This window comes from Rhinatrema bivittatum, chromosome 2 (genome assembly GCF_901001135.1).
Source record: "Rhinatrema bivittatum chromosome 2, aRhiBiv1.1, whole genome shotgun sequence".
NCBI lineage: Eukaryota > Metazoa > Chordata > Amphibia > Gymnophiona > Rhinatrematidae > Rhinatrema > Rhinatrema bivittatum.
This window is the reverse complement of record NC_042616.1, coordinates 617,017,208-617,031,420: the sequence shown is the minus strand read 5'-3', so window position 1 is coordinate 617,031,420 and position 14,213 is coordinate 617,017,208. Positions and strand designations below refer to the sequence as shown.

The window sequence follows — 14,213 nt, the reverse complement described above, 5'->3', positions numbered from 1 at the left end:
GCACTCCTTAAACCAGTACAGAAAAGCTTAAAAAAACTGTTTTTCTGTATTGCTTCCTACTTAATATCATTGCGATATTAAGTAGGAGGAAAAAGTAAACAAATTTAACCAAAAAAAAAGTTTAAAAAAACACGGCAGTCAGTTGCAGGAAATGGACGCTCAATTGAGAAGCATCCGTTTCCTGAACCCCCCTGACTGTGTGGTGTTTAGGAAAACCGACGCCGATAAATTCAGCGTCGGTTTTCCTAACCGGCGGAACGCCAATGCCCTCGGGCTCTCCTTGCTAACACAACCTCCTAATTTAAATATCGCATGGTGCACCCATGGGGGCGCCTTGGGGGTGCATTAAGAAAGCGGGCGCTGACTGTTCAGTGCCTGCTTTCTCCGCCAAAATATTGCATCGGCCCCTTAGCTGGCTATAATAGCCTGCTAGCTGTGAATATCTCATTTAGTTGGATAACATAGCAGGATAACTCAGCTACTCCCAGTTATACTCCTAACTTAGTTGGCTAAATTCTAGCCGGCTAACTTATTAGCCAGCTAAAATATAGCTGGCTAAGTGCCCAAATATTTATTTAGCTAGATAACTTCTGAGTTATCCATCTAAATGGTTCTAAACATAGACCTTTTAGAATTTAAAACACAGCTAAATTGAAAATCTGGAGTTAAAATACTTTCTGCATACTGGATATTTAGATTGACATTAAACCTGATATGCAGACATCAGTTTTTCAAGAAGTATTTTTTTCTTCTAGGCATTGATTTCAGAATAAAAACAGTAACAATAGATGAGACAATGCTGAAGCTTCAGATATGGTAAGTTAATATCTAACTGGCCAACTTACTTTCAGGCCGATACAGTAAGGATGCGTAAGAAAGAGTGTGGTAGTGCCGGGTGCACCCTCGTTTGCCGCGCGCACAGTTTGGATCACATACCGTTCGATACAGTATTCAAATGAGACGCAAATGCAAGCCGCGTCCAAAGCGCTTCCATGAAGCAGTAGGTGTGCGCAATCCATTTTACTGTATAGCGCGGTATACGGCGCCTATACAGTATCCTGGGTGCGCTGGTACCTGTCATTTCAAAAGTCATTTGAAATGTCATTGAAATGTCATTTGAAATGACATTTCAAAAGTCATTTGAAATGTCATTCCACCAGGAAAGTGGATGGTTCTCCTACAGACCCTGCTGCCTTGAGCACCCGGCGCCAGCAAGCCCCAGCAGCCGGCGATCGGCGGCAGGGAGCGCAACAAAGCACCTGTGCGCGCAGCTCCGATTTTCCGCCTCCTTCAGACGGGCAAGAGAGAGACGAAATTTCACGGGCAAACTTTCCCCCAGCCCCCGCTCACCTGCCCTGGCCGCGGCCACGCAAGCCCCCAGCAGCAGCAGCAGAAGGGCGTCCATGGGTGCTGGTCTCCCGTGCGGGCGAGCTGACAGCTGCGGAGCAGCCCCAGTCCTCTCTCCCCTCCTCCCGAGGCGTGCACCGCGGCTCCCCTGCCTCCTGGGGGCAGCTGGCGGCGAGAGCGGCTTCAGCAGCCCGGGGCGGATCTGGCGCGCCCCATGCGAGGCAGCTTCCAGCGTCCAAATTGTGCGTACAAAGCAGGTTAGAAACAGGGTAACCGCGGCCACGCTTTACTGTATCGGCCTGTTTATTATTCTAATGCATGATCTTGTTAAGTGCGGATTTTACTTGCCTGCTCTGCACTCCCTGTCTATGGTTATTAGAGCAGTACAGTGAAAACAGTCTTCCACTTTGTTATTATGCAGCTTTTGAATGGCATGAGAGGGGTATTCAGGGAGGTACCACAACTGTACTTCTCCATGTTACTGGTGATACCTAATGTCTGCAGGTTCTGTTGAAGAATATCCTGCCCAGTAAGCAATGTGTTTTCATTGGATCCTAGAGGGGATCAGAGAAGAACTAGTCAGGAAGAAATATGGGAATGAAAGCATTATATTGTTTTAATATTATAACGAGGATAATTTTTCACAACTGTATGTATTAAATCCCCCTGTCATTTCTCCCAGCATAACATGTATCCATTGCTAGCTGTCCTCCCATCCTTTGAGCAGACAATGGGAAAACAGTTAGCAGAGATACTGTAGATCCCTGATTATAGCTTAAGTTGATCAGAGAGATGCTCCTATAGGATAGTAAGAACTGCAGACCTGGGGGCTATAGCACTATGCTATTTCTGCATTAGAGAATGAAGAAACCTCAGCAATAGATTTTAAAGTGATTTCTAAAAGTGAAGTCACCCAACGTACCCTGAAGCCCTTCAACAGAATCAAATGCCATAAAAGAAAGCTGCTTCTGCTGTGAGACTCATTCATCAGAGGATCCAAATTGGGAGCACATTTTGATGGTAACACAACAGTTAAATGCATTGCAAACCAGATAGTCCAAGTCATTAAAGTAGAAAGTAGGAACTATGATATTAGTGTTCTCACAGGACAAGCAGGATGGTTGTCCTCACAAATGGGTGACATCGAGGATGGAGCCCACCACGGAAAACTTCTGTCAAAGTTTAAACAGAACTTTGACTGGCCCCTACTGGGCATGCCCAGCAAGGCACTGACCCTGCAGCCAGCAGGGGTCTCCCTTCAGTCTTCTTTTTTCCGCGCAGCAGTTGCCACGCGGTGAAAGGAGCTCTCTAACCACGTTCCTGACAGGAATTTGGAAATTAATTTCCTAAGAAAATTTGCCCCTCAGGGGTCTCCCTTCGACAAATTTTTTAGTCATCTTTCGGAACCCGGTAAGTTTTTTGCCTTCTTCCATCGACTGCCGTCGATTTTGGCCCTTGAGGCCTGTTGGCACTTACCGATCCCCAGCCTAAATTTTGGCTTCCAGCCATGGCAACGGGGTTCCGCCGTTGTCCGGATTGTACCCGGACTATGTCCATCACAGACCCCCATAGGGTTTGTGTAATGTGTTTGGGTAGTGAGCATGATGTCCTGACTTGCACCAAATGTGCCTTAATGACACCCAAGGGTCGCAAAGCCAGGATGGAGAAGATGGGGCTCCTCTTCCATGCACCCACCCCAACGCCATCGATAGCATCGACGTCATCGGAACCGGCACCGTCGAAGTTGTACCATCATCGCCAACCCTCCGGTGACCGTCCGCCATCGATCGCTTCTCGGCCATCGACTCCCGTTCCTTCCCCGGATGGGCGAGGGGACCGGACAGAAAAGCATCGCCATCGACGGCACAAGTCTCGGCCTGTCGAGGATCCACAGCCATCGACCTCTGTTCAAGCCGAGCCACCGACAAAGAAGCCGCGAACAGACCGGACATCCTCCACGTCTTGTTCGTTGGCATCGAGGAAACCCTCACCCTCCCGGGGTGCGGGGGCCGTGATCCCACCGGTTACGGTGGTACTTCCGGCCCTGCCTCAGCCTCCCTCTCCCGTCGAGCCGGGTATGGTTACCCCTGGTCTCCGGGCAGAACTGGACCGGCTGGTCCAGGAGGCCATCGAGAAAGCGATGAAGAAATTACAACCTCCATCGGCACCGTCTCCGGCACCGGTTCCAGTGCCGCCCCCAGCACCGACACCGGCACCGGCTTCGCCACCGAGGAGGGAACCGACCACCGAGCCGTTGATACAAGCGTTAGCACCGCTACTCAGCCGTATGGAGGCGCTCATGATGGCCCTTCCATCGGTGATTCCAGTGCCATCGACAACACCACCGTCTCCGACTGGATTCTCATCGGCAGGAGAAACACCATTTCGGATTCCCCCTTCCGGGGTGGTTCCATCGGTACCTCCTGGCATATCTCCACCGATATATCCTTCGGCTCCATCGATTCCGTGCCAGACACCGATTCCATCGGCAGCACCGAAGCCATCGATGCCATTTCTGATTCCACCTACGGCACCGATTCCACCTCGGTTTCCATCGGTGCCCTCAGAACCTCAGCCAGGTCCATCAGGGCTACAAGCCCCACATGATCCCTACGATACCTGGGGTGGTGATGATGATACGTCTTCTGACACAGATTTGCCGTCGCCGCCATCTCCTACAGAGAGTAGAAAAAGATCTCCTCCTGAGGATCTCTCTTTTATTAATTTTGTAAAAGAGATGTCAGAAGTTGTACCTTTTCAGTTACAATCTGAAGCCGATGATAGACACCAAATGATGGAACTCCTTCAATTTCTGGATGCGCCAAAAATCATCGCTTCCATCCCTATACACCAGGTGTTTTTGGATCTGCTCAAGAAAAACTGGGAATCTCCTTCATCGGTGTCTCCAGTTAATAAGAAAGCTGACTCCACATACCTTGTCCAGTCAGCACCAGGTTTCCAAAAGCCTCAACTGGATCATCGCTCTGTTGTAGTTGAGTCTGCACAGAAGAAGGCCAAGCGTCTTAAGCCGCACTCTTCTACCCCACCTACCAGGGACAACAAATTCCTGGATAGTGTGGGACGAAAAGTGTACCATGGAGCTATGTTGATTTCACGCATAGCTTCATATCAACTCTATATGACTCAATACAACAGAGCTATCCTTAAGCAGATGCAAGACTACGCTGACACGTTGCTGGACCAGTACCAACCGCAACTTCAAGCCCTTCTTCACAAGGGATTTGAGGCAGGGAAGCACGAGATTAGGACTGCCTACGATATATTCGATGCTTCCACGAAGGTTTCAGCCACAGCCATCTCAGCTAGACGTTGGGCTTGGTTAAAGTCATCCAACCTTCGCCCAGAGGTCCAAGATCGTCTTGCTGATTTACCCTGCTTAGGCGACAATTTGTTTGGAGAACAAATTCAACAGATTGTGGCAGAGTTAAAAGACCACCATGAGACGTTGAAACAACTCTCGTCTATCCCACCTGAGGTGATCTCCAAGCAACCGCAAAAGAAGGACTCTAAAAAGTCGTTCTTTCGACCACGCCACTACTACCCTCCGTCAACTAGGGCTCGTCCTGCACGGTCCTCTAACAGGCCTCAGACTCGTCAGCCGAGAAAGCAAAGGCCTACTGTAGCCCCACCTCCTGGGCCTGCGGCGGGCCTTTGACTTCCCTGTATTTAGCACAAGCCAACTCCCTCTTCCACACATCCCTGTGGGAGGTCGTCTGTACCACTTCTTACACCGTTGGAAACAGATCACCTCAGATCAGTGGGTGCTAGCAATTATCGCACAGGGTTACCACCTCAACTTTATAACACTTCCGCCAGACTCCCCGCCCCTTCAGGCATGGAGTCTAACCAGCCATTTGACTCAATTACAACAAGAAGTATTCCTTCTTCTACAATCAAATGCTATAGAACCCGTCCCTCCTTGTCAACAAGGGAAAGGATTCTATTCCAGGTACTTCCTAATACCAAAGAAATCAGGGGGGCTTCGTCCAATTCTGGACCTTCGGGCCCTCAACAAGTATCTGCAAAAAGAAAAGTTCAAGATGGTAACCCTGGGCGCCTTGCTCCCTCTGTTGCAAAAGGGGGATTGGCTGTGCTCTCTCGACCTCAAGGACGCTTATACCCACATTGCGATAACACAATCTCATCGCAAGTATCTGCGTTTTCTGATAGGCCACGACCATTATCAATACCGGGTACTACCTTTCGGTCTGGCATCTGCTCCACGAGTCTTTACCAAGTGTCTCATAGTAGTAGCAGCATTTCTCAGGAAGGAAGGTGTCCACGTCTACCCCTATCTGGACGATTGGCTCATCAGGGCCTCTACCCCTCAGTTTGCTCAATCCTCCCTAAAATTAACAATTCACACACTCCTTTCCTTAGGGTTTCTTGTCAATTACGAGAAATCCTGCTTGGTCCCATCTCAGACCTTATCCTTCATTGGGGCAGACTTGGACACCTTACAGGCAAAAGCCTACCTTCCAATTCAACGAGTCCACACTCTCATGTCCTTAGCTCGCCAGCTCCAGTCGCAACACACTGCCACGGCTCGCCAGTTCCTCATTCTCCTAGGACACATGGCATCCTCGGTTCAAGTCACTCCCATGACCCGACTAGCCATGAGAGTAACACAATGGACTCTACGACACCAATGGATTCAAGCTTTTCAGCCTCTGTCCTCCATTATCACAGTCACACAGGCGCTACGCCTATCCTTAACCTGGTGGACGACTCAGGTCAACCTCCTTCAGGGCTTACCCTTTCTTCCACCGGATCCGCAAGTAATCCTAACCACCGACGCTTCTCACATCGGTTGGGGAGCCCATGTGGACGACTTCCAAACCCAAGGCTTATGGTCCAAAGAGGAAGCCGAACACCAGATAAATTTCCTGGAACTTCGAGCAATCCGCTATGCGCTCCGAACTTTCAAAGATCATCTATTCCATCAGATAATCTTAATCCAGACGGACAACCAAGTGGCCATGTGGTACATAAACAAGCAGGGAGGCACAGGCTCCTTCCTTCTGTGTCAGGAAGCTGCGCAGATCTGGGCGGAAGCCCTCTCCCACTCCATGTACCTCAGGGCCACTTACCTGCCGGGAGTAGACAATGTATTGGCAGACCAGCTGAGCCGTGTCTTCCAACCACACGAGTGGTCACTCGATCCTCTGGTAGCGACCACTCTGTTTCACAAGTGGGGTTCTCCCCGCATAGACCTCTTTGCGTCCCCTCAGAACCACAAAGTGGACAATTACTGCTCTCTCATTCGGAGCCAGCACTCTCGGCCGAGGGATGCATTCTCCCTCAAGTGGACAACCGGTCTGCTCTATGCATTCCCTCCACTTCCTCTTGTGTCAAAGACTCTCGTGAAGCTACGCCAGGACGGAGGAACCATGATCCTGATAGCACCTTACTGGCCACGCCAAGTATGGTTTCCAATACTCCAGGATCTCTCCATCCGCAGGCACATTCCTCTGGGAATGGACCCGCATCTTCTCACTCAAAACGACGGATGCCTCCTCCATCCCAACCTCCAAGCCTTGTCCCTGACGGCATGGATGTTGAAAGGTTAGTCCTTCAACCATTTAACCTTTCAGATTCAGTTTCTCGGGTCCTGATAGCTTCACGAAAGCCTTCCACAAGAAAGTCTTACTCATACAAATGGAAAAGGTACACATCATGGTGCACTTCTCAGTCCCTTGATCCCCTTTCCTGTCCAATCTCTAAGTTCTTGGACTATTTATGGCACCTATCAGAATCCGGTCTAAAGACCTCTTCCATTAGGATGCATGTCAGTGCGGTAGCCGCCTTCCATAAAGGTATAGAGGGTGTCCCTATTTCAGTACAACCCCTGGTGACACGCTTTCTTAAAGGCTTGCTCCATCTGAAGCCACCCTTACGTCCTCCGGCCCCATCTTGGGACCTTAATCTGGTTCTTGGTCGTCTTATGAAACCTCCTTTCGAACCTCTGCACTCCTGTGAATTGAAGTATCTCACATGGAAAGTATTATTCCTGTTGGCTATTACTTCAGCTCGCAGGGTTAGTGAGTTACAGGCCTTAGTCACCTATCCGCCTTACACTAAACTCCTGCAGGACAGGGCGGTACTCCGCACTCACCCTAAATTTTTACCCAAGGTAGTTTCTGAATTTCATATCAATCAATCCATCATACTACCTATCTTTTTTCCCAGGCCCCATTCCAACTCTGGGGAACAGACTCTGCATACCCTAGACTGTAAACGAGCTCTAGCGTTTTATCTAGACCGTACAGTTGCTCACAGAAAGAGTACTCAATTGTTTGTCTCCTTCCATCCTAACAAGTTAGGACAACCTGTGGGTAAGCAGGCTCTTTCCTCCTGGTTGGCGGACTGCATTTCCTTCTGTTATCAGCAAGCTGGCATTCCTTTCCAAGACCGTGTCAAAGCACACTCTGTGAGGGCCATGGCTACTTCAGTAGCACACCTTCGATCGGTGCCGCTTCCTGACATCTGTAAGGCTGCAACCTGGAGTTCTCTCCATACCTTTGCAGCCCACTATTGTTTGGACAAGGCTGGAAGACAGGACTCCATCTTCGGCCAGTCCGTCTTGCGTAACCTTTTTCCAACCTGATGTACCAACACCCTTCCACCTACCCGGTTGGGTGCGGATGCCCTTTCCCAAATTTCTCCTCACTTATTGTGCCTGCTGCACACCGTTGGGTACATTTGGTGCAAGTCGGGACATCCTCAGCTCGGTACTCACCCATTTGTGAGGACAACCATCCTGCTTGTCCTGTGAGAAAGCAAATGTTGATTACCTGATGTAACAGGTGTTCTCACAGGACAGCAGGATGTTAGTCCTCACGAAACCCGCCCGCCACCCCGCGGTGTTGGGTTCGTTTTATTTTTACTTTTTAGGCACTGCCTGTAGCTTTGAAAATCAGACTGAAGGGAGACCCCTGCTGGCTGCAGGGTCAGTGCCTTGCTGGGCATGCCCAGTAGGGGCCAGTCAAAGTTCTGTTTAAACTTTGACAGAAGTTTTCCGTGGTGGGCTCCATCCTCGATGTCACCCATTTGTGAGGACTAACATCCTGCTGTCCTGTGAGAACACCTGTTACATCAGGTAAGCAACATTTGCTTTATCATCCATCTGGGGAGCAATGACCTCAATAGAAATGGTATCCATGCAGTACAGAAAAATGTCCAAAATCTAGGAAAGATAAGATACACTGCAAAGACTATTGCCTTTTCAGAAGTATTACCTGTTCATGGAAAGGGAAATGAAAAGCTATGCCATATAGATAATTTCAACTCCTGGCTCAAAATCTGGTGTACAGAAAGTGGTTTTGGATACATTGGAGGCTGGGGTCGTGTATGGAGCAGTAAAAGGCTATATGGTAAGGATGGCTTACATTTGCCTGTAGCAGGAAGGAGGAGTCTAAGTGAGAAATTCAGATCATATATTAACAGGCATTTAAACTAGAGAACGGCAGTGGCAGGAGATGTCCCATAAAATTGACATATTGCCCCCAAACAATATATATAGTGGGAGCAGATAATAAATTCAGTCAGCTAAAAAAAAAAAAAAAGCAGAAAAGGAGTCTAGGAAGTACAACAAATCAAGAGAGAAAAATTGGGAAGTCATGGCTACAAATGCTCATGGTTTGAGCAATAAAATCCCAGACCTGCAAGCCCTAATGGTGGAGGCAGACTTGGACATTGTTGCTGTTACGGAGACATGGTTCATGCATTCTCATGATTGGGATACAGCCATACCGGGTTATAACTTGTTAAGGAAGGACAGAGAGAACAGAAAAGTGGGAGGAGTAGCTCTTTATGTCAAAAACAAAATCCAAGCAACTGAATTGCAAGGAATGTTGAGTAAAGAAGAAGCACTATGGGTCATCCTAAAAAAGATGATGTTGCATCCATTTTTACTGGAGTGGTTTACAGGCCTCCGACTCAAATGGAAGAAAAAGGGATCTGGTCGAAGATATCCAAAAGGTGGGAAAGAAGTGTTGATTGTTGGAGATTTTAACCTGCCAGTCGTAGACTGGAGTATCCCTTCTGCGGAATCTACCAGAAGTAGAGAGATAGTGTATGCCCTGCAAGGGGCTCTGTTGAAACAAATGATAATGGAACCCACGAGGATGGGAGTTATACTCAACCCTAGTGCTCACTAACAGGGATAATGTCTCTAATGTCCGAGTGGATGCCCACCTCGGCACCAGTGATCATCAAACGGTATGGTTTGATATCGCAAATAGGGTACAGGGAAGTCACACAAAAGACCCAAAGTTTGAATTTCAAAAATATGGACTTTGTTGGAATGGGAATGTATCTGGAGGTAGAACTAGAAGACTGGGAGAAAATGAGAGAGGTGGAAAAACAGTGGGCCAAACTAAAAGGAGCAATTACAAGAGCAACAAATCTATATGTTAGAAAAGTAAACAAAAGTAGGAGAAATAAGAAACTGATCTGGTTCTCAAAGAAGGTGGCTGATTAAAATAAAAGCAAAAAGAACAATGTTCAAGAAATATAAAGCATCCCAAAAAGAAGAACACAGGGAAGAATATCTGGTGAAACTGAAGGAGACAAAGAGAGAAATCAAGAAAGCAAAAAGCCAGGCAGAAGAAAGGATTGCCAAATAGATAAAGTGAGGTGACAAAACATTCTTCAGATATAACAGAGAAAGGAGAAAGGTCCAAAGTGGTATAGTGAAACTGAAAAGTGACAAAGATCAGTGGGTGGAGAGTGATGAAGAAATGGCCAAAATATTAAATAAATACTTCAGTTCGGTGTTCATAAAGAAGACCCTGGAGAAGGACCATCACTATTTGACAAGTCTGTGGATGGGGGTGGAGTAGAAGAAACTCTGTTTATATTAGAGAATGTATAGGAAGAGCTAGGCCATGGACCCAGATGAGGTACATCCCAGGATACTGAAGGGGCTCAGAGTTGTGCTGTTGAGTCTGCTGAAGGACCTGTTCAATAGATCCCTGGAAACAGGAATGATGCCAGAAGATTGGAGAAGAGCGGTGGTGGTCCCACTTCACAAGAGTGGGAGCAGAGAAGAGGCTGGAAACTACAGGTCGGTTAGCCTCACCTAGGTGGTGGTAAAATTAATTGAAGGAAAGGATAGAGAACTATCCACAATCCCGTGGGTTGTTCAACCCAAGGCAGCATGGATTCACCAGGGGAAGGTTCTGTCAGACAAATCTGATTGATTTGTTTTGATTGGGTGACTAGAGAATTGCATCAGGGAAGAGTGCTCAATGTGATTTACCTGGATTTTAGTAAAGCTTTTGATACGGTCCCACATAGAAGACTTGTCTGAGTTTAAATGTCACCCCTCAACCCATTTGATCGGTTTTTTACTTCAATATGAGTATGTTGAGCGTATGACCAGATTTCTCTACATTCTTGATAAGAATGCCCATGCCACCCTCGTCTTGCTTAGAGGCTGCCACCAACTCACCTACATGTAGTGCACCGAAGGCCAGTGAAAAAGCAAGGCGAAATAGGTAAGCTTTGAATTCTGAGTCACATATGTCACGCAAAACATACCACAATTGTAGAAGCAGTTTGTGTGTTATGGGATGCATCCTGTCCCTTTTTACCCCCATTTTCCAGGCCCAATCCTTCATCATCTTCCTTAGCAGGAATCCTTTGGTCGGGTTCCCCCAGCCCTAAGCCCCCATAGAAAAGGTGTGACCTACTAGCTGTTTCACAACCATACCCCTGGACACCCCAGAGTCCTTTTTCCCCAAAACATAGGCCATAATTAGGTCATCTGATATGGGTCTGGCCTCCCAACCATGTTGATTCAGGAAAGTGCATCCTCGCGTATCTTCTGCAGTAAGTGTCCCAAGTAGCAGGGGCCACTGATTGTTGCAGCAGGTCTAGTGTGTTTGGAGTCCAATCAACCAGAGATGCTCTGGTACTGGTGTTCCTTTCTCGTCGGCCTTGAATGCCTGGTTTCAGAATAAAGTCCATTTAGTGCAAGATAATGAATCAGCCACACCGTTGCACACCCCGGGGGATATGGAGCACTCTAACTGTGGTGTTGATGCGCAAGCTACTTAGCACCATTTGCCTCAAGAGCTCACCTACCCTGGGGCGATTTGCCGACTGCTTGTTTAATACATAAACCACGGCTTGATTGTTGCACCAGAAAAGAATATGCTTATCGCGCAACCTGTCTACCCATAGTATCAGCAGTACCAAAATGGGGAATAACTCAAGGAATGTGATGTTTACTGTTAACCCCACCTCATCTCAAGATGCAGGCCATGGCGCAGTGCATAATGCACCTTGAAAGTATAATCCAAATCCCCAACCTCCTGAAGCATCTGTATCTTTGTCCAGATTGCAGCTGGATACCGGGGTCTCCTGCCATACAGACATGCCATTGTAGTCACTCAAAAAGGAAGACCATATGTTTAAGTCCTCTCTCAGAGGCTTAGATATTATGATAAAGTGATGTCGGTGGTGAATCCTGGCTGTGGCAGCTGCCAACCTTCATAAGAATACTCTTTTCATGGGAATCACCTTCCAAGCGAAGTTAAGGGTGCCTAAAGACTGGATCTCTCAAAGCATCAGCTTTTTGGCTCATGTGGCACACTCCAAGATGTCACACAGTTTTTGCAACTTGTCATCGGGAAGTCTGGATATCATTCTCTCTGAGTTCAGCTCAATGCCAAGAAAACGCATGGTGGTAACTGGGCCTTCGGTTTTCTCCTGAGCCAACGGTACTCCAAAGTTCGCAGCCACTTCTTGAAACACACTGAGGAGATAGTGAATGATATTGTTCATACCTGCCACTCTAGTGGTTCCCCAGTGCAAAAATGAACTGAACGACTCTAAAAATAGGCTCAGGACACGAAACAACCCATGGGCATGCACTTATCAAAGTAAAATTGCCCACGGAACTTGGATCCTAGCAGTGGGAAACTAGCTGAATGGACTGGTAATAGACGGAATGCTGACTCTGTCAGTTTTTGCCATCATTGCTGCCCTTCCATACTTCCTCAGGAGGGATATCACACTGTCGAATGAAGCATATTGCATGGAACATTCTTCCTGCAGCAAATGGTCATTAATGGAGGACCATGCAGGGAAAGAGGTTCTGAATAGACCTGTTATTTTCCCTGCTCTTTCTTTTGGAACCACCGCCAGAGGCGATAACACCATCCCAGGAAAGGGGATGTAGGGAAAGGACCTGCCAATCTACCCAGAGAAAGTTCCACATTCAATTTGTCTTGCACAATCTTGATGTGGCGTATTCTGAACCTGTTCCCTAAAATCCCCACGCGGTCCTCACCACTACATCGTGCCAGGGGTGTACAGGGCAAGCCAGTCTAACATATGGCCCAATCTGATTGGTGAGGGAGCTTTTTGAAATCCCTGGACTTCATTTTCCCAGAGCAGAACTCCTGCTCACGGATTTTTTCATACACTTGCTTGCCGGATGGGGAACTGCACAAATCGAGCCAACATGCTTGAACTTGCAATCCTTAAAGGCACAAGATAACTTGTTAAAGCGCCAGCAAGTGTTGCTCAGAGCATTTGAAGACCTGGTGGATGCTGTGGCTGGGACAGATGATTTTGTCAATGATTGACCACCCGCATCGCTCACCTTATTTGTCATTTGCTTCAACCACAGACTCATGTCCTGTGTTCCCCAGGACATAAAGCGATTTTTCTCCATCTTGTCCCTGAAACGCTCATCATAATTTAGCCAGGCACATCCTTCATATTTCCTGTAGGCCTTCAAGATGGTGTCGGTGTAACTGAGCATTGGGCCCCTTTGTAAGGGGTCATCCTGGGTAACAACACTTGTCATTCTAAGGAATGCTTACATCCAGTTTATTATGTTGCGTGGTACCTTCATGTTGTGGCCTGGTGGAGGATCACCGCTCTTGTCCTTTCTCTTATTGCTTGCCCTGCAACTTCCTTCCATAAGCCTGAAAATGTTTATATATCTCTGTTTCTTTATCCACCTGTGCAACTTTTTAAGTATGCTCTCCCATAACTGGGATAAATTCATCAGCACCGGAGGGCTTCTTGCTGCCTCAGCGGACACCACAACCAGCCTTGCAGAACCGGCCTCCAACAAGCTCTCGGAATCTGCTACTGGAGCTGGAACTGTTTTTGCGCTTCCATTTCCCTTGCCCTTCTTTTTTGACACTTGCGCCATTGCCGCCCCCCCCCCCCCCCCCAGGAGACTGTGAAGAGGAACCCGTACCCCCCAACAACTCACCCTTTGGTTGTTCCCAGCTCTGGTCAGCTGCTTCATTCTCCAGAGGGCTCGCCCCTGTAGTAAGCTGCGTGTCCGCTGGACCTTTGCCCTAAGCTGTGGTGGCAGAGATACTTTCATTGTGTTGAGCTTCCATTTCTGGAGGGTGATTAATCCTTCCTTCGCTGCCAACCTGTTGTGCTGGTATCGAGCCGCTGATGTTCGCTGCCAGGATACCAGTAGGCCTCTCCCGACCTTCCTGAGCAGAGCGCCCATCCTGTGGCCCTGGCCAATTCCCCCAGGGTTATGGAGGACACTAAACCACCCCCCACCCCGGGTACCCATTGGGGACAATTGCAGTAATGCATGGTAACTGTGAGGATTCATGTTCCAATTATTAGGCAGGAATTACGCCCACAAGGCCAGGCTGTAGAAAGCCCTGTTCTAGAGAGAAAGCCAGCGCAATGAGGGAAGGCCCGCTGTAAGATGGCCCTTTTGAGGGTACCTGAAGCTGATGGAAACTCGGCACATATCCGCCTGTTTCCTTGCTAGCGAGCCAGCAAAGGAGCACCCTCCTGCCCAGAAGTGGCAAGCTGTACTGGATCCACAGGGGGTTCCGAATCTGCTTGGT

At 48.1% G+C, this 14,213-nt stretch overlaps 1 protein-coding gene across 2 annotated transcripts in view; it reads left to right on the top strand.

Moving 5' to 3' along the window:
* Positions 1-14,213, top strand: part of LOC115085325 (ras-related protein Rab-10-like) — a 93,630-nt gene that overhangs the window by 25,190 nt on the left and 54,227 nt on the right. For both annotated transcript variants that reach the window (XM_029591201.1, XM_029591200.1), the window contains exon 2: positions 756-816. In XM_029591201.1, coding sequence (XP_029447061.1) covers positions 756-816 — 61 coding nt within the window. The remainder of the gene's footprint in view (positions 1-755; positions 817-14,213) is intronic.